Genomic DNA, 20,469 nt, shown 5'->3' with positions numbered 1-20,469 from the left:
TCAACTGTTACTCATCATAAGCGAAGAATACACTCTGAGTTCTTTAATGACCAAGGTGCTGCTTACTTTGCCCGCCTAACCAAAAATTACCAAAATAACCATAGATTCCTGTTCAACTCCATTAATCACTGTACAGTATAAATCCAGCCCCTACTTTACTTCCATCCTCATCAATTGATGACTGTGAAATGTTTTTATCCTTCTTTGTCAACAGGATCAAGGTTCTCCCAATTTATACACTGGTCTTTTTTGCTCTGTCGCTGGTGGATGCCAAACATTATTATCTGAGTTCAACCCTATGTCCTTCCAAAAACTTTTACATACACTGTATTGCATCTCACCTGTACCTGTCCTCCTGTCCAATTAACATTATCCCCACTAAATTTCTTAAAGCTGTCCTTCCTGTCATTGGTCCTAGTCTTCTGTCTATCATCAACCATTCCCTTGTATCTGGCTTTGTATCGATTATCTCAAGACAGTATTAGTAAATGTCCAACCACTCCTCAAAAATCCACCATCCTCTTGATCCAACTCAATTACATTACATTATAGGCCCATTTCTAAACTTAGATTCCTATCCAACATCCTTGAAAAAGTTGTTGCTGGAAGTAACAATATAGGATCCATTTCAGTCCGGCTTCTGCAATAAGCACAGGAGCAAAGGGTGCAAGGCTGCTAAGGTTGATCATCTGACAGACCATACATTGGCACTTTTTTAATGTTAAATTTTTTTGTTATTGTGCATTAACTGGATAAAACAGATGGAATACATATCCATATTCAGCAAAAAAATGAAATACAAAAACAGTATATCTTCTTCTTTCTACTTTTTCTTTGGGCTGCTCCCGTTAGGGGTGGCCACAGCGGATCATCTGCCTCCAATACCTTCTGTTCTGCGTATCTTCCTCCCTGACACCACCCGCCTGCATGTCCTCCCTCAGCACCTCCATCAAGCTTCTCTTTGGCTTCCTCTTTTCCTCTTGCCTGGCAGCTCCACCCTCAGCCTCCTCCTCCCAATGTAACTCTCATCTCTTCTCCACACATGTCCAAACCATCTCAATCTGGCCTCTCTCACTTTTCCACCAAACTGTCCAACCTGAGCTGTCCCTCTAACGTCCTCATTCTTAATCCTGTCCACGATGCTCTGCCCCCTAGCTGTGACATCACTTCCACACAACGCTCCGTCCCCTAACTGTGACATCACTTCCACACAACGCTCCGTCCCCTAACTGTGACATCACTTCCACGATGCTCTGCCCCCTAGCTGTGACATCACTTGTTGGATCGCCACCACGCAATGAGCCAATATAACGTCAATTCAATAAGTCTTAAAAAATATATTTGAACTGTATGTAATGTAATATGTAATGAAACAAATTCAAAATCAAATTGATTCATTTAACAGTTTCTTATAAACAATTTATTAAACATTGTGAAGAGGCACTGGGAGACCATATGAGCTACTGATGAACCAGTGACCCTTTACACTTTTATTGTATCCTCTGTTGCAATAAAATCACATCACTTTTTAAATCGCCAGCACGCAACACACAAGCCATTCACTTCCGCATAACGCTCCGCTCCCTAGCTGTGACCTCACTTCCTGGATCGCTCAAACCTGATGCTCCATGTCCCAGCTGTGACATCACTTCCACACTACTAGTGGTTGAATGATTTGGGTTTTTCGATGGTCGATGCCGATGCTGATTTCATGGTTTTGGGGGGAGGGGGTTGCATCTGATAAAATATAGTATAAATAAATCAAATAATTTTATCATAACAAATGACACACAAAATTGCTGAACATAAATTAACATTGATTTCACACGTTGGTAAATAAAAAAATGTATTCTCAAAATGTGCAGATATCGGCCGAATTAATTGGACCACCTCACACGATGCGCCCCCCTAGAGGTGACATCACTTCCTGGACTTAATGTTTACTCCATTTTCTGCGACATATCATTTTGTAGATACGTTTCAGAGACAAGTTCAGTTTTGGGTTTTCACATTAACATGACACGTATGTAATGTGTCTCCAGGTGGTATTTTCTAGAAGCAGCAGCGGGGGGGCACTCTGCTGCAGTGCACGTCTTGTCAACAAACTGAATTAATGACATACTTTAATGTTTTGGGAATATTTCGGGAAAAGTTTGAATATAACGTGAAAATGTTATTAATATTATTTAAATATGATTTTGTTTTTAGTGACTTTAACTAAAACTAGTAATAAATGTCTGTTTATGAATTGAGTGGTAGAAGCGGGGGGGGGGGGGTGTCCTCCAGTAATCACTCCATGAGCATTGTGAGTAAAGAGCATCTGTATTGATTGAAAAAAAGATACTACTACTTCATCATCTTCTGTGGGCTGCTCCCGTTAGTGGCCACAGCGGATCATCTGCCTCCAATACCTTCTGTTCTGCGTATCTTCCTCCCTGACACCACCCGCCTGCATGTCCTCCCTCAGCACCTCCATCAAGCTTCTCTTTGGCTTCCTCTTTTCCTCTTGCCTGGCAGCTCCACCCTCAGCCTCCTCCTCCCAATGTAACTCTCATCTCTTCTCCACACGTGTCCAAACCATCTCAATCTGGCCTCTCACTTTTCCACCAAACTGTCCAACCTGAGCTGTCCCTCTAACGTCCTCATTCTTAATCCTGTCCATCCTTGTCCCTCCCAATGAAAACCTCAACATCCTTAACTCTGCCACCTCCACTTCATCCACCTGCCTTTTTGTCAGCGCCACCGCCTCTAAACCGTACAACATGGCTGCTCTCACTACCGTCCTGTACACCTTCCCCTTCACTCTTGCTGGAACCCTTCTGTCACACATCACTCCGGACACTCTTCTCCACCCACTTCACCCTGCCTGTACTCTCTTCTCCACCCGCTCCACCCTGCCTGTACTCTCTTCTTCATCTCTCTCCCGCACTCTCCGCTGCTTTGGATGGTCGACCCCAAGTACTTGATCTCATCTGCCTTCTCCACCTCCACTCCTTGCATTCTCAGCTTTTCGTCGCCCTCCCTCCCATTCGGGCACATGTATTACATTACATTACATTTAGTCATTTATCAGACGCTATCAGAAACATTAGCTCAGGCAGTAGAGCTGTTGGTCTAGTCATCTAAAGGTTGCTGGTTGGATCCCAGGCTCCTCCTGCTAGCATGCTGTAGTGTCCTTGAGCAAGACACTTAACCCCTAATTGCTCCTGATGGCTGCGTCCGTCGGTGTTTGAACAATTGTAAGTCGCTTTGGATAAAAGCGTCTGATAAATGTAATGTAATGTAATGTAATGTAAAAAAGTACTTGTAAGTTAGGAAAGGAGGTGCTCTCTGAAGACCTGGGTCTTCAAGTGCTTCTTAAAGATAGAGAGGGAGGCCCCTGCTCTGGTGGTTTTTGGCAGCTCGTTGAGAATGTCAGTTGGTCATCGATAATGACACCTAGATTCCTTGCAGCCTTGGTAGGAGCAAGAGATAAAGAGTCAATCTGATATCAATGTTGTGATAAATACCTTGTTTGGCCGGGAAGACCAACAGTTCCGTTTTTGCCGGGTTTAGTTGAAGGTGGTAATCCTTCATCCACGTGGATATGTCGGCGAGGCAATCTGAGATCCGCATCAAGACAGTGAGATCATCAGGCAGGAAAGACAGATAGAGTTGAGTGTCATACGCATAGCAGTGATATGAAAAACCATGCGAGCGGATGATCGGGCCAAGCGAGGTGGTGTATATAGCAGAGAGGTCCCAGCACTGAGCCTTAGGGCACCCCTGTGGCGAGGTGGTGGGGCACAGACAACTGGCCTTTCCATGTCACACTGAACGAACGCCCAGTGAGGTAAGATTCGGGTGAGGTATTGCGTCTTACTCCTGCTGACTTTCATTGCTCTTCTCTCTAATGCTGCCTCCACCTCTCCAGGCTCTCCTCCACCTGCTCCCTACTCTCACAACAGATCACAATGTCATCCGTGAACTTCATAGTCCACAGAGACTCCTGCCTGATTTCATCTGTTAACCTGTCCATCACCACTGCAAACAAGAAAGGGCTCAGAGCTGATCCTTGATGCAGTCCCACCTCCACTTTGAAGGCCTTGGTCTTGCCTACTGCACACCTTACTACTGTCTGACTGCCCTCATACATATCCTGTACCACTCTTATCTACTTCTCTGCCGCCCCCGACTTTTAAAGGTCCTTTCAGCGATGCATCGCACTTCAAAGAGGAGGTTCAATGTTGTCAGTGACGTTGTTCCCTGTTCGTCTGTAATTTCTGAAACTGAGAAACGATGATGAAAACCAAAATGAAAATGTCTCCCTCAGCTTGTGGCGTCCGTCTGGTTTCCATGGAGACAGAGACCAACCAATCAGTGGACAGGGGGCGTGGCCAAGGTAATAAAGCTAACAAGGTGAAGGCACAGTCCACAGTGGTTTGCCTTTTCACAGTCCAGTCGTACCAACACGTAACTAAGGCCTACATTTCTCCCAACCCAATATTTGCGCATCGTTTTCCTTTTTTGCTGAAAGTCACAGACTGTAAACGACATGGCGTTGTGCTCGAAGAGGACAGGATATGTTCTGCCTCCTTCAAAAAATTTTCCAATGCCACACTGAAATGCTTTTTGATGAGAAACAGTTACGTGCTAAGCCATTCCTTGTGTGGCACGGGTACGCCAATGCTGGGTAGTCCGTGGACACACAAATTTAGCTTTGTGGGGACGTATGCTGAGGTCCTTCTATTGTGTCATTTTATTATGCTTGGACCCCTGTGTATGTTATGTCTGGACTATGAATTGGCCTTTAGACTGTCCTGTTCCTAGCTAGCAGTCTGTCCTCTCCTTGTTTGGTTTCTAGCTAGCAGTCTGTCCTCTCCTTTTTCGGTTCCTAGCTAGCAGTCTGTCCTCACCTTGTTCGGTTCCTAGCTAGCAGTCTGTCCTCACCTTGTTCGGTTCCTAGCTAGCAGTCTGTCCTCACCTTGTTTGGTTTCTAGCTAGCAGTCTGTCCTCTCCTTTTTCGGTTCCTAACTAGCAGTCTGTCCTCTCCTTTTTCGGTTCCTAGCTAGCAGTCTGTCCTCACCTTGTTCGGTTCCTAGCTAGCAGTCTGTCCTCACCTTGTTCGGTTCCTAGCTAGCAGTCTGTCCTCACCTTGTTCGGTTCCTAGCTAGCAGTCTGTCCTCACCTTGTTCGGTTCCTAGCTAGCAGTCTGTCCTCACCTTGTTCGGTTCCTAGCTAGCAGTCTGTCCTCACCTTGTTTGGTTCCTAGCTAGCAGTCTGTCCTCACCTTGTTCGGTTCCTAGCTAGCAGTCTGTCCTCACCTTGTTCGGTTCCTAGCTAGCAGTCTGTCCTCTCCTTGTTCGGTTCCTAGCTAGCAGTCTGTCCTCACCTTGTTCGGTTCCTAGCTAGCAGTCTGTCCTCTCCTTGTTCGGTTCCTAGCTAGCAGTCTGTCCTCACCTTGTTCGGTTCCTAGCTAGCAGTCTGTCCTCTCCTTGTTCGGTTCCTAGCTAGCAGTCTGTCCTCACCTTGTTTGGTTCCTAGCTAGCAGTCTGTCCTCACCTTGTTTGGTTCCTAGCTAGCAGTCTGTCCTCACCTTGTTTGGTTCCTAGCTAGCAGTCTGTCCTCACCTTGTTTGGTTCCTAGCTAGCAGTCTGTCCTCTCCTTGTTTGGTTCCTAGCTAGCAGTCTGTCCTCACCTTGTTTGGTTCCTAGCTAGCAGTCTGTCCTCTCCTTGTTTGGTTCCTAGCTAGCAGTCTGTCCTCACCTTGTTCGGTTCCTAGCTAGCAGTCTGTCCTCACCTTGTTCGGTTCCTAGCTAGCAGTCTGTCCTCTCCTTGTTCGGTTCCTAGCTAGCAGTCTGTCCTCACCTTGTTCGGTTCCTAGCTAGCAGTCTGTCCTCACCTTGTTTGGTTCCTAGCTAGCAGTCTGTCCTCTCCTTGTTTGGTTCCTAGCTAGCAGTCTGTCCTCACCTTGTTCGGTTCCTAGCTAGCAGTCTGTCCTCACCTTGTTTGGTTCCTAGCTAGCAGTCTGTCCTCTCCTTGTTTGGTTCCTAGCTAGCAGTCTGTCCTCTCCTTTTTCGGTTCCTAGCTAGCAGTCTGTCCTCACCTTGTTTGGTTCCTAGCTAGCAGTCTGTCCTCTCCTTGTTTGGTTCCTAGCTAGCAGTCTGTCCTCACCTTGTTCGGTTCCTAGCTAGCAGTCTGTCCTCTCCTTGTTTGGTTCCTAGCTAGCAGTCTGTCCTCTCCTTGTTTGGTTCCTAGCTAGCAGTCTGTCCTCACCTTGTTCGGTTCCTAGCTAGCAGTCTGTCCTCTCCTTGTTTGGTTCCTAGCTAGCAGTCTGTCCTCTCCTTGTTTGGTTCCTAGCTAGCAGTCTGTCCTCTCCTTGTTTGGTTCCTAGCTAGCAGTCTGTCCTCTCCTTGTTTGGTTCCTAGCTAGCAGTCTGTCCTCACCTTGTTTGGTTCCTAGCTAGCAGTCTGTCCTCTCCTTGTTTGGTTCCTAGCTAGCAGTCTGTCCTCTCCTTGTTTGGTTCCTAGCTAGCAGTCTGTCCTCTCCTTGTTTGGTTCCTAGCTAGCAGTCTGTCCTCTCCTTGTTCGGTTCCTAGCTAGCAGTCTGTCCTCACCTTGTTTGGTTCCTAGCTAGCAGTCTGTCCTCCCCTTGTTTGGTTCCTAGCTAGCAGTCTGTCCTCTCCTTGTTTGGTTCCTAGCTAGCAGTCTGTCCTCACCTTGTTCGGTTCCTAGCTAGCAGTCTGTCCTCACCTTGTTTGGTTCCTAGCTAGCAGTCTGTCCTCTCCTTGTTTGGTTCCTAGCTAGCAGTCTGTCCTCTCCTTTTTCGGTTCCTAGCTAGCAGTCTGTCCTCACCTTGTTTGGTTCCTAGCTAGCAGTCTGTCCTCTCCTTGTTTGGTTCCTAGCTAGCAGTCTGTCCTCACCTTGTTCGGTTCCTAGCTAGCAGTCTGTCCTCTCCTTGTTTGGTTCCTAGCTAGCAGTCTGTCCTCTCCTTGTTTGGTTCCTAGCTAGCAGTCTGTCCTCACCTTGTTCGGTTCCTAGCTAGCAGTCTGTCCTCTCCTTGTTTGGTTCCTAGCTAGCAGTCTGTCCTCACCTTGTTCGGTTCCTAGCTAGCAGTCTGTCCTCTCCTTGTTTGGTTCCTAGCTAGCAGTCTGTCCTCTCCTTGTTTGGTTCCTAGCTAGCAGTCTGTCCTCTCCTTGTTTGGTTCCTAGCTAGCAGTCTGTCCTCTCCTTGTTTGGTTCCTAGCTAGCAGTCTGTCCTCTCTTTGTGTTTCTGGTCCCAGCAGGTCGGATTGTGGGTGGGATTGATGCCCAGAAAGGGGCGTGGCCATGGATGGTGTCTCTCCATTGGAAGGGTCGTCATGTGTGTGGAGCTTCGCTGATCGGCAGCGAGTGGCTCATCACCGCCGCGCACTGTGTCTATGGGTGACATCACATCCAGTCGTTAACATGTTATTTAGATTTTGGCACATCAACTGAAGGTGTAATGTCTTCCTCCTCTCTGCCTCTATCTGTCCGTCGGTCCTCAGGAGGAACCAGCTCATGCAGTCCTGGAGCGTCATGCTGGGGCTCCAGTCCCAGAGCAGCCAGGGAGCGTCGCAGGTTCAAACCCGACGAGTCGATCGCATCGTCATCCACAGACGCTACGACCGCCGCAGCAAGCGAGCCGACATCGCCATGATGCACCTGCAAGAGGCTGCGGTGTTCACTGGTAGAGAGAGAGCGTTTTGAGCATGAAACAATGAGAGAAATGAGAACATACAACAACCTAATAAATCAGAATAGTCTTTATTGCCAAGTAAGTTCTGATTCTGATTTATTAGGTTGTGTAATAAACCAAATAACCATTAATTACATAAGATAAACAAAGACATAGTGAGCACTATTATTGTTTTTCAAGATTCAAGATTCAAGAGGTTTATTCGTCACATACATATAAATACTTTCATACATATAAATACTTTCATACATATAAATACTTTCATACATACTGTATATGCAGTGAAAGGAAATGAAACGCACCCCGTGATAACACACAATATGACCGAGGGAAAAATTTCTTTCTAATAGACCAACTAACTGATTCCTAAAACATAATACAGTAAGTCGAATAATACTTATAGAATAAAATAAAAATATATAGAATAAAATCAAATCAAATCAAATAGATAAAGGGAATAGGCTGATGTATATGGAATAGGCAATTATGTATATACAGATATGTGCATTAAGTGGCATGTGAATGAAGTGAGGTAGTGTTTGTGGGATAATACAACACAGTATACAACCGTACGGCGCGGTAACACCGAACAACCCTGAACAGTGACACAGTATGCGGTACAGTAGGCTACATACAGTACAGTATGCGGTACAGTATGCTACATACAGTACAGTATGCGGTACAGTATGCTACATACAGCACAGTATGTGGTACAGTATGCTACATACAGTACAGTATGCTACATACAGTACAGTATGTGGTACAGTATGCTACATACAGCACAGTATGTGGTACAGTATGCTACATACAGTACAGTATGCTACATACAGTACAGTATGCGGTACAGTATGCTACATACAGTACAGTATGCGGTACAGTATGCTACATACAGTACAGTATGCAGTACAGTATGCTACATACAGTACAGTATGCTACATACAGTACAGTATGCGGTACAGTATGCTACATACAGTACAGTATGCGGTACAGTATGCTACATACAGTACAGTATGCGGTACAGTATGCTACATACAGTACAGTATGCGGTACAGTATGCTACATACAGTACAGTATGCGGTACAGTATGCTACATACAGTACAGTATGCGGTACAGTATGCTACATACAGCACAGTATGTGGTACAGTATGCTACATACAGTACAGTATGCTACATACAGTACAGTATGCGGTACAGTATGCTACATACAGTACAGTATGCGGTACAGTATGCTACATACAGTACAGTATGCAGTACAGTATGCTACATACAGTACAGTATGCGGTACAGTATGCTACATACAGTACAGTATGCGGTACAGTATGCTACATACAGTACAGTAGGTAGTGGAGCCTAGTGCATGGCTCAGTTAGGACCCCTGGTGAGGTCAGCGTTGACAGTTCTGATGGCTTGAGGGAAGAAACTCCGTCTCAGTCTTTGTTCTCGCTGTGTGACTGCGGAGGCGCTTGCCTGACCGCAGCAGCTGGAACAGTCCGTTGTTGGGGTGATGAGGATCCTTCATGATGCTGCAGCTCTGCTACTACACCTCCTGGTGTATTGTTGATAATAGAAGTGAATTATGAAAATAAATAAACAAATATATTAATAGTTACATTAGTGATAGCAATTGAAAATAGATGTATGAAAAAGGAACAACTATAACAGTAAATATAAATAAATACATATATTTGTTGAGAATTTGAGAATATGAAAAGGAATAAACTGTAAGAAAAAAAATATATATAAATAAAAAGATCAAATACCGAAATCGACAGTATGAAAAACGTAAACTACAAAAATAAAGAAAAACAAATAAATACTTGTGTAGTTATTTAATGGTCATAATCAGAAGTGCAGCTGTAGGACATTGTCTTGTATGGAACGTAGGACCTCCCCAATCCCCTTGGTGGACTTGAAGGCTTCCAGCCTGCTGGTGAGGGTGTAGAAGGCAAATTCCACCCGACGGCGAGCTGCCAGTGGGCCGGTCAGCATGAGAACCGGGTCCAGAGAGCCCTGTTCCTGGATCCGGTTCTTCCTTGTCTTCCACTTAGACTGTTTGGCAGCACCCTCCCAGGGCGGATCCCCATTTGCTCTCCCAGCCTCACTGTCGGTGTTCTGAGGAGGTGGCGGGGTTTGAGGGAGGATGGAGGGAGAAGTGCCAGTGGTGCATACCGGATCAAGTGTGTGGCCTTTGCCATGAGTGGGACCTTGAACGTGCTGTGTGATGCTAAAACAGTCCAACGGTGACAGGAAATCGGCGGCCAACGTACAGCTGGTGGAGTCCATGTGGATGTTGAAGTCAGCAAGCAGAAGGGTAGATTGGGACATGGAACAGATGGAGGTAAGCAGTTTAAACAGCTGAGACATGAAGGTGGTGGGGGGCGATAGATGAGGACAACCTGGAGGTGTGCAGTGTGGGAGAATGCAACACATTCAAAAGAGGTGGTGTTTTGCACTGAGAGTTCTTTGACCAGGATGTTTGCTCGGTGTATTACTGCCAGCCCACCACCACGACCTGTGGAGGGGAGCTTCTGAATATACACTTTTCCAGGGGGGTGGCTTGGTTGAGTATAATAAAGCCCTGTTGAACTTGCCAAGTTTCTGTTAAACAGAGAAAGTCAATTTTCCGTTCCATGATGCTGTCGTAAAGAGTAGTGATTTGTTGCTGAGAGATCGTGCACTCTGTAGCATGAAAGTTGCAGTTTTAACTATGGAAGGTGAGGCACGCGAGTTGGGAGGAACGAGCCTGTCAACACAGACCAGCGGCTGCAGAACAGAATGCACACGTGATTTGCTGGGATGATGTTGCCTCCGTAGATTCGACATTATGGATGGAATAGTGGGATCTGAGTAAACAGACTTACATCAAGCAGCCCTGTGGACATAGCGAGGGCGGCGCATGACCCGGATGGATTTGATGTTGATGAGGCGGTTTGGAGTGGAGTGACAGGAGAGATTCATGAGTTTCAATGCAGAGTATTTTAAGAGCACCATCTCCGCAACAGGTGAGCGCCTATCTCAGCTAGCGGTGCTAGCTAGCAGGAAGGGTTAGCAGCGATATGACAGGGCTGGGATCTGATAGACAGCTCGTTGATCCAGATTCACCGGAAAAACAATAAAATAAATAGCCTCAGGTTGTTGCAACAGTGCGACAAAAATGAAGTAACGATAGCAAAAAGTTTGGGATGAGAAATAAACAACAAACACGCAGGTGAGAAGCAACAAAACACGCCAGCATCCTCTCCTCCTTCCTTTGTGAAATTAATGCAGTAGTAAATTAGTTCATGTACAGTAGTAATGTTTTGGGGAGGTCCAGGGTGGGGTTGTGTCAGGCGCCCCTGAGGTGACGTCAGAGCAGAGTTGGGTGGTCTCCAACACTGGACTCCAACACACCTACACATGGTGGAGTATGCAGGACGTGCGGCCTGGCAGGGGGACAAGACATCAGAGAACCGCTGTTGTAACACGGCTACGTCCACGCTCTGGGCCGCCGAGAGGTGGCTACTATGCAGGGTCTGCATGGGACAGGTCGAGCCAATAGAAGCGGGACATTATCCGTTGCGTTGTCTTATCGTGCCTGAGGTGCCCGACCTTCGGGTTGCGGTCAGCGGCCTGGAAAAGCGTTTCCCGGCGGCTTTTCGGAACCAATTGGCTTATTTCCTCCCCTGATAGAGTGTCACGGCTCACTCGATATAACCTGTCCCTTATCACCAACTAACCTAACTAAACTAACCCTAAACCGACTTAACTAATCCTAACCTACACTAGCCTGTCCCATTCTGGAGGCACACAGAGCAACCCAGCAACAAAGGAATCCAGCAAATAACCTAAACTAACCCTAACAGGTTTTTTAGGAGGCTGTAATCTGGACTGGATTACACTTAGATCTTTAGGGATTAGCGCAGTCACAAGATGGATATGACCGTTTGCCACATTTATAGGTAATGCCACTGCCACAATACTTTCATTTGTACTTACTGTAGACTAACTGCCACTTGTCCATATATAGCTCACTAGTGAACTTGTTTAGATAGATGTGTACATGATGTGTTATTTCTTATCTCATTTTACTTCTTTCTTTTTCTTTTGCTGTAACGGGCCGCTTCCAAGCAAACCCGCTTCCAAGCAAACCCGCTTCCAAGCAAACCCTAGTGTGGTTTGCTTGCGGTGAGAACACAATTCAACCTTGATTCGACCCAATTGCAGAAAGTGAACCAAACACACAATGTATTATGGGTTGCAGGCAGGCATTTGTTTACACGCAAGCTCATACTGACGTCTGATTGCAGCTCGTCTTTTTTGGAAAGAGTGGTTCAATATATTGTTGACAACCTGGAGCCTTAGTCAGGTTAGGGTAAATTTAAGTTAACTGCGGAGTTGCTGAGTTGCCCTGTGATCCTCCAGACTGGGTCCAGGCCGTCTGTCTCCCTGACGAGCTGCAAGAGTTCGACGTCGGGCGAAGCTGCTTCATCACTGGGTGGGGGCGCGATGCAGAGGAAGGTGAGGCTAGCTAGCGAGCTGGTAGCAACATGCTAACATGCCTGTCGGTCTCGCTCTGTCTGTCTGCCTGTCTCACCTTCTAGGCTCTCCAGTTGTTGTGCTCTATGAGGCCCATGTTTCCCTGTCTCACCCTACCGGTTTCACCCTTCAGGCTCTCCAGTAGGCACGCTCCAGGAGGCCCAGGTTCCCTTGGTGAGCCTGGTCCAGTGTCAGCAGCAGCTCCCTGAGTTCAACATCACGAGCAGCATGCTTTGTGCTGGGTTCCCAGAGGGGGGCATCGACTCCTGCCAGGTTGCTCTGCTCCCCACCTCCACCCCTCAACCCCACCTCCACCCAAATCTGAGATTTTAGTCTTCAGTGTGTTAAAGTGTGTGTGTGTGTGTGTGTGTGTGTGTGTGTGTGTGTGTGTGCAGGGTGACTCTGGAGGACCTCTGCATTGTAAGGACCATGGCCGATGGCTGCTAGTTGGTAAGTAATTAACTAACAAACTAGCTAACTAACTACTAGATAACTAGCTAGCTAACGAACTACTAGATAACTAGCTAGCTAACGAACTACTAGATAACTAGCTAGCTAGCTAACTAACTACTAGATAACTAGCTAGCTAACTAACTAATAGATAACTAACTAGCTCGCTAACCAACTACTAGATAAAGAACTAGCTAGCTAACTAACTACTAGATAACTAACTAGCTAGCTAACTAACTAACTACTAGATACTAACTAGCTAGCTAACTAGCTACTAGATAAATAGATATCTAACTAACTACTAGATAACTAACTAGCTAGCTAACTAACTACTAGATATATAGATATCTAACTAACTACTAGATAACTACAAGCTAGCTAACAAACTACTAGATAACTAGCTAGCTAACTAACTACTAGATAACTAACTAGCTAGCTAACTACTAGATAACTAACTAGCTAGCTACCTTACTACAGTAGTACCTTGAGTTACGAGCGCACTAACATACAAGTTTTCCAAGTTAGGAGCCGTCGTTCCGTTGATTTTTTTGTTTTGATTTGATTTTTTGATTGATTTGAGTCAGGACGAGCGAGCTTGAGGTGCCGCGCTGGGGGGCGTGGCCAGCGAATGCGGCCGCATCCCGCGTCTCACTCCTTCGCTTCACGTGGTGACCTGAGCGTGGAAGCATCGCTTTTGTGTTTTGTGCTCACGATTTGTGCTTTTTGTGCAGTTATTTAGCCTTTTTTTTTTTTTTTTTCAAACCATGGGTCCGAAAAAAAAGTGCTGAGAAGAAGAAGTGGATGATGTCGTTGACTCAAAGCGCAAAATAATATAAAAACATGAGCGACGTGAGCGTGTGATGGAATTGGCGAGGCAGTACGAGCGTAGTACTTCTACCATATGTAGCGTACTGAAGCAGAAGGAGACGATGAAGGCTACTACGTCAGCCAAGGGCGTTAAAATCATGTCTAAGCTGCGGACCACCGTCCATGAAAAGATGGAGAATCTGCTGTGGGTGTGGTTGACGGAGAAGCAGCTCACAGCAGACAGCGAGGGTATCATCTGCGAGAAGGCAGAAGAGAAGAGAGATCTACACATTCTCTTTTATTGTGTTTTATTATGTTTTTATACAATATTTGTTATTTATAAATACATTTTTCTTATTTAAAAACACGTAACAAAAACAATTAGTGGTGTTTTTTTGGGGGCTGGAGCGGATGAATGGCATTTCAATTAATTTCAATTGCAGCCTCAATTTCATTATTATAAGTCACCCTAACCCTGTTGTTATTGCTTGGGAAAAAAATTCTCAGAAGGTTTAAAGCTAAAACTATTTGAAACAGAAGAACAGCAGGAGCTATGAACACGGTTGACTTCTCCTTGACTCGTCTTGTGAGTGATGCGTTAAAGATCCGGTGAGGCGTCGGAAAAATAGAAGCCGTGGTATGGTAATTACTCACAGAAGTTCCACGCTTTTCGTATTTCGTGGAAACGTTGCTTATTGAAAATGTTATTCAAGTAAAGAAGTTAGTTAGTAGTTAGTTCCTCCTGTTCCTTCTGGAACATTGGGCGACGAGCCCCCACCATTTGCTCCTTACCGGAACGGCTTCTTCTCGTCGTTTCCGTAACATGCTTTTGTTTACGGGGTGAGGTTGTTAACCCCACGCCCAACCCCCAACCTGGAGGACCGGACCGGACCGGGTGCTGACTTACCCGGTCCGTAAAGAAGTCACCGCTAAAATTACTGTTTGTAAGTACTGTTGATTCAATTGCAGTGTGTCACCATGAGATGGCGCTAACTTCACAAAAACACAATCCCATTTCAGAGAGATTTCAGTGGACCTGAGATATTGTCCTTTGAACCCTGACCAGAGGTCAAGATCAAGATCAAGATCAAGATCAAGATTTTTATTTGTCACATACATATACATACTTCCATACATATATGCAGTGAAATGTAATGCAACGCACCCGGTGATAGCACACAATATGTCCTAGGAAAAAGTACAAAAATAAAATAAAATAAAAAGTAGAAAATTCCTTTCTAATAGACCGACTAACTGACTCCTAAAACGTAATACAGTAAGTGGAATACTTATAGAATAAGATAAAAAATATATAGAATAAAATACAATAAAAAATAAATTGAAATAAAATGGAATAGGTAGAAGGAATATGCCTATGTATATACAGATATGTGCATTTAAAGTGGCATGTGAATTAAAGTGGCGTGTGAATGTGAATAGTGTGAGGTAGTGTTTGGGATAATACAGCACAGTATACAACAGTACGGCGCAGCAATACGGCATCACGAACAACCCTGAACAGTGATACAGTATGCGGTACAGTATGCTACATACAGTACAGTAGGTAGTGGAGCCTAGTGCATGGCTCAGTTAGGACCCCTGGTGAGGTCAGCGTTGACAGTTCTGATGGCTTGAGGGAAGAAACTCCGTCTCAGTCTCTCTGTTCTCGCTGTGTGACTGCGGAGGCGCTTGCCTGACCGCAGCAGCTGAAACAGTCCGTTGTTGGGGTGATGAGGATCCTTCATGATCCTGCAGCTCTGCTACTACACCTCCTGGTGTATAACTCCTGCAAGGGGGGGAGGGTAGTTCCAGTGGTACGTTCAGCTGAACGCACCACCCTCTGCAGGGCCCGCCTGTCCTGAGCAGTACAGTTCCCAAACCAGGCAGTGATGTTGCCTGTCAGGATGCTCTCCACTGCTCCAGAGTAGAAGGACTTGAGGATCCTCACCGAGACCCGGAATTTCCTCAGCTGCCTGAGGTGGTAGAGACGCTGCCTCGCCTTTCTCACCAGAGTGTCTGTGTGAACAGTCCATGTTAAGTCCTCTGTGATGTGGACTCCCAGATATCTGAAGCTGCTCACCCTATCGACAGAAGTCCCATTAATCCACAAGGGCGCGTGCGTCCTCGATTGTGATCCACGCCTAAAGTCCACAATCAGCTCCTTGGTTTTGCTGACGTTCAGGTGGAGGCTGTTGTCCTGGCACCAGAGTGACAGGTCAGCCACCTCCTCGCGGTAGGCCTTCTCATCGCAGTCGGTGATCAGGCCCACGACCACGGTGTCGTCAGCAAACTTGATGATGGTGTTGGAGCTGGACCTGGCCACACAGTCATGTGTGTACAGGGAGTACAGTAGGGGGCTGAGGACGCAGCCCTGGGGGGATCCTGTATTCAGGGTGAGGGAGCTTGACATGTACTTCCCCACCTTGACCACCTGGGGGCGGCCTGTGAGGAAGTCCAGGATCCAGGTGCACAGCGGAGCATTCAATCCTAGCTCCATCAGCTTGACAGCCAGTCTGGTGGGAACTATGGTGTTGAAAGCTGAACTATAATCAATGAACAGCATTCTCACATAGGCCCCCTTCTGGCCATCCAGGTGCGTGAGCGTGGTGTGCAGTACCTGAGAGACCGCGTCATCCGTGGATCTGTTCTGCCGGTACGCGAACTGCAACGGGTCCAAGGTGCGGGGGAGGGAGGCGCAGATGTAATCCTTAATCAGCCTCTCGAAACACTTCATGACCACCGAGGTGAGGGCCACCGGACGGTAGTCATTCAGGCAGGTTGGAGAGGCCATCTTCGGGACAGGAACGACGGTGGACCTCTTGAAGCAGGATGGGACCACTGATTCAGCCAGGGAGATGTTGAATATTGTGGTGAACACCGGCGCTAGCTGGTTAGCACAGGTCTTCAGTACTCGTCCAGATATGCCCTCTGGGCCCGCAGCTTTCCTGGTGTTCACCCGCATCAAAGCCCTCCTGACCTCGTGCACGGACACTGAGAGTGCGCGCTCGTCCCCAGCGGTGTAACTCCAATTAGCCGGCGAGCTAGCGGTGCTGCTGCCAGACTCGAACCGCGCATAAAAGGAGTTCAGTTGGTTGGCCAGGGAGGCGTCCACACTCGTGGCTGGGGAGGAGCTGCTCTTGTTGTTATTGTTCGCAGCCCCTCCCACAAGCGTCTTGTGTCCCCCCGCTCCATCTGCAGCTCCACGGTGTCTCTGTACGTCCGTTTGGCGTCCCTCACCGCCCTCCGCAGATTGTACGACGCCGCTTTGTAGTTGTCCATGTTACCAGATACAAGTCCGTCGTTGTAGGCGGCCGTGCGCGCATTCAGAGCGCAGCGGATGGATTTATCAACCCATGGTTTCTGGTTTGGAAATATCCGAACTTTCACCGTGGGAACGATTTCATCCGCGAGCGTAGCCACAAAACTCACTACAACCTCCGTAAACTCGCTGACGTCACTTGAACTTGTTTGGAACATGTCCCAGTCTACGTCAGTCAGAGCGTCCTGAAGCGCAGCCTCTGATTGGTCCGTCCACCGCTTCACTTCCCTCGTCATCACCAGATCCCGCGCGATCAGAGGCCTGTAAACAGGAAGCAGCGAGATCGCGGCGTGATCTGATTTCCCGAAAGCAGGAAGCGAGACGGGCTTGTATCCGTTCTTGTAAGGAGTGTAACAATGGTCCAGAGTTCTGTCTCCCCTGGTGGCACACGTGATGTGTTGGTGGAAATTCGGCAGAACTTTTTTAAGGTTCAACCTGTTAAAGTCCCCAGTCACCACCACAGCCGCGTCGGGATGTCTGTTCTGAAATCCGCACAACACATCGTACAGAACCGACAGAGCTGCGTCGGTGTCCGCTTGCAGTGGGATATAAACGGCTGTAAGGTCGTCTTTCAAAGATGAATTTTTTGGTCAAATGAATTCGAACAGGTCTTTGCTTTATTCGGTGCTTTATGCTTTATTCTAATCGACATGTTGCACAGCTTTTGCATTTCAAAATAGAAGCTGTTTTTTTATGTACATTTTTAAAATTACAGTGTTCAATAGCTTTGTCACGAGAGCACTCAAACTAGCTCTATAAAATTATAGTTTCTAGTTTATTGTAAAATACTTGATGACAATGCAAGCATCGTCACCGATAATGAGATCCTTAGTCTCAGAGCCAACTCAACTTTACATAATAAGTAAAAAAAAGGTTTAGTAGTGATTAAAAAACAACCGTATGTATACCGAATTAAAAGAGTATTTTAACAGTATTTTAAAAAATCGAAAATTTGAAGCAGTAGTGTAGTATAAATAATGTAAAAGTATTTACCTAAAAGACAAATTAAATGCAGAGAATATTGACAGTGAGTCAACTTGATAGTGGACATCTTAAATAGTTGTGGGCCAAAACAATACAGTGTCATACTGAATGGCAAGACATACAGTGTTGTAAGATATACATTGCAATATTACTAAGAGGTAAGACAAAACAGGTGTGCGATGCAATACTGGATGCATTAAAGTGACTAGTGGTAGATGATGTAAACAGCAGTTTTCCTTCTTTTTAATGTGGCCAAATGTGTGGATCAATAGGTTCTAGTCTTTGTCTTTTTGATTTCAAAACGAGAGTCTTTGAACTAACCCTAACCCCCCCCGCCTAAGGAGACTAAACAGCGTGGATCCTTCTGAACACTCAAGACTGTTTTACTGTTGACACAGTTTAAACTCAATGGTTTGATTCACGGATTAGTTGCCAACTATTAAATAAATCGCCAAATATTAATGAAGAATTATTACGATTTTTATTAAGCAGGACACTGCCAAAGACACCAGGAGCTGCCAGCCAGCAAACTGGTACTGTGGGAGCCAACACATGGGCACCGGTCACGAGGACGTCCCACTTTAACATATGTGGATGAACTCAAGAATGATGAGGGAGCACAAAGCACCAACGAGCTGGCCAGATGTATGGAGAACCGGGATGACTGGAAACAACGAAGGAAGGCTCGTCTGAGGACGACCTAGAGAGAGATTAATACGAAGTCCTGTATGATAGTAAACTGAATATTTGATTCCCCATCTACAGAGGGGGGGGGGGGGGTCTCAGTGGAAAAGGGGTTGTTGCTCCATTGGAATGTGGAGATGTTGGTGAATGGGTCTGCGTTTGCATAGGTATGAGTTAGGTGCGGGGGGTTTCCAGACCTGTTGGGTGACACCGATCGGCCAATAAGTGCCATAAAGAGATGGCCCCAGGCTTTATTTGTAGCCTGCTCGGGTCGTCACTCATGCACTGTGGCCATTAGAAACACACACGCGCGGTGGTTTTCGCACCGAATAGTTGTGGCGACTGCCTGAGGGGAACGAGAGCTGGGGATGTCCCCGGGAACTGGATACCTTCAAGGGCTTTTCTTCTGCTTGTATTCGCCCTGGAGCTCCAAAGTGACGCTGATGTGACGTCATCCGACGGGGTTTCAGCACGAGTTTCGTGTTGTATTTACTCCTTAACTTTCACTGATTTCACCTAACCGCTCCACTAAAAAATGTTCTGAACAAAGTTGGGGTGAGAAATAATCAATCCAGTTGCTGAATCTTCAGTCATATAATTTAAAGTGTGTTCCGACCGTCATAAGGCACGGGGCTCGGGACACCGCACAGGGATTTGTTTTTCATTCGATAAATGTTGTTAAAAGAAAAAAATAGATTTACAATGGAAATACAAATTATTATTATTATTTTTTTATCACCGCTGAGTGTACTTGGGTTGGTCCCCACCCAGAGCGATGCGACTTGACCGGGTGGACTCAGAGGGACCACGGTCACCGGCACTTACATCACTGAAGGTTTCTCTTGTGCCAGTCAGTCCCTGTCCTGGAGTAGCAACAAAATAAGTTGCTAAAAACTGAGTTCTAAGAGCAACCATCGTTCCTACAGTAATTCCTGCAGTGCGGACGCGATAAAAGGGGACAGTTCCTCCAAAAAAGTCCTCAGAACTATGAAAAAATTGCTGCGGTTGGGGCAGGGAAGTGCGCTAACCCCATAATGGTCAAAATTGGGATTTGGAAATAAGGGGGAGTAATTGACAAGGTGTCCCTGTTTCACACGGCTACGCACAGTCTTTTCACAAGTTTCATTCTATCAAATAACTCTACAATAAAAAAAAAAACACTGATTCATTCTTTCAAACCATTCATTCTTTAAAATCAGAGATGTATATCTTGATTCTATTTGATGTAAAGAAAATATGCTCCGTTCCAAAACATGTATATTTTTCATTAAAAAAACAAGATTATCCAGTAAACGCGAGTTGCTTTACGTTTTGAACCACTGCTCCCCCAGTGGACAGATAAAGCAACTGCTTTTCCACAAATGCAGCCTGGGGGCGTTCCCAGGCACCGGCGCAAAATGATGTCATCGAGGGGGACGTCATTACAGGCACGATCCGAGCAGGGACCCTACAGGGACCTTGCATGGGTCAGCCACGCCCCAGCCACGGATCTGCCTGGGCTCTGTCATGTTCCAGCTGCCCTCTTCAAGTGGCTCCTACTTTATATGCTTAAATTATTATTAAATTATTATTATATAATATTAATATTGTATTAAATATTATATCATATTAATCTCTTCATTCAGACTTCGCAGCAGTACCGTTTTTTTGCTTATTTCTGAAAAAATTCAGTCGTGTATTTATTTGTGTATTGACCGTGAACATTAAACATTTTGCAGTTTGACACTTTGCAGCAGATTAAGCTGAATTTTCAGTTCAAATTAATATTTTTTATTTCTGTTTATCACATTTCCCATATTATATTGTTTAGGTTTTGTCTCTGATCTTATTTTTTTACTTAATTTCGTCTTTGTTGTTTTTTAGGAGTGACATCGTTTGGTGTTGGGTGTGGACGCCCAGACAGACCAGGAGTGTACACCCGCACATCGCACTTCACTTCGTGGATCGCCCAAACACGACGCTCTGCCCCCTAGCTGTGACATCACTTCCACGATGCTCTGCCCCCTAGCTAT

General features: G+C 46.0%; 1 protein-coding gene across 1 annotated transcript in view; it reads left to right on the top strand.

Moving 5' to 3' along the window:
* Window positions 1-20,430, top strand: part of tmprss15 (transmembrane serine protease 15) — a gene marked incomplete at both ends in the record, with an annotated part of 33,545 nt that extends 13,115 nt beyond the window's left edge. Inside the window, 6 exons of the mRNA XM_080013619.1 lie at window positions 7,264-7,402; window positions 7,507-7,688; window positions 12,100-12,195; window positions 12,347-12,486; window positions 12,609-12,663; window positions 20,321-20,430. Of these exons, the coding sequence (XP_079869745.1) occupies window positions 7,264-7,402; window positions 7,507-7,688; window positions 12,100-12,195; window positions 12,347-12,486; window positions 12,609-12,663; window positions 20,321-20,430 (722 nt within the window). The remainder of the gene's footprint in view (window positions 1-7,263; window positions 7,403-7,506; window positions 7,689-12,099; window positions 12,196-12,346; window positions 12,487-12,608; window positions 12,664-20,320) is intronic.
* Window positions 20,431-20,469: the final 39 nt, after the last annotated feature.

The sequence above is a fragment of the Zeus faber genome, assembly GCF_960531495.2.
Source record: "Zeus faber genome assembly, chromosome: 14".
Lineage (NCBI taxonomy): Eukaryota > Metazoa > Chordata > Actinopteri > Zeiformes > Zeidae > Zeus > Zeus faber.
The sequence above is the reverse complement of the archived record's forward strand: the minus strand, read 5'-3'. Positions and strand labels throughout refer to the sequence as shown.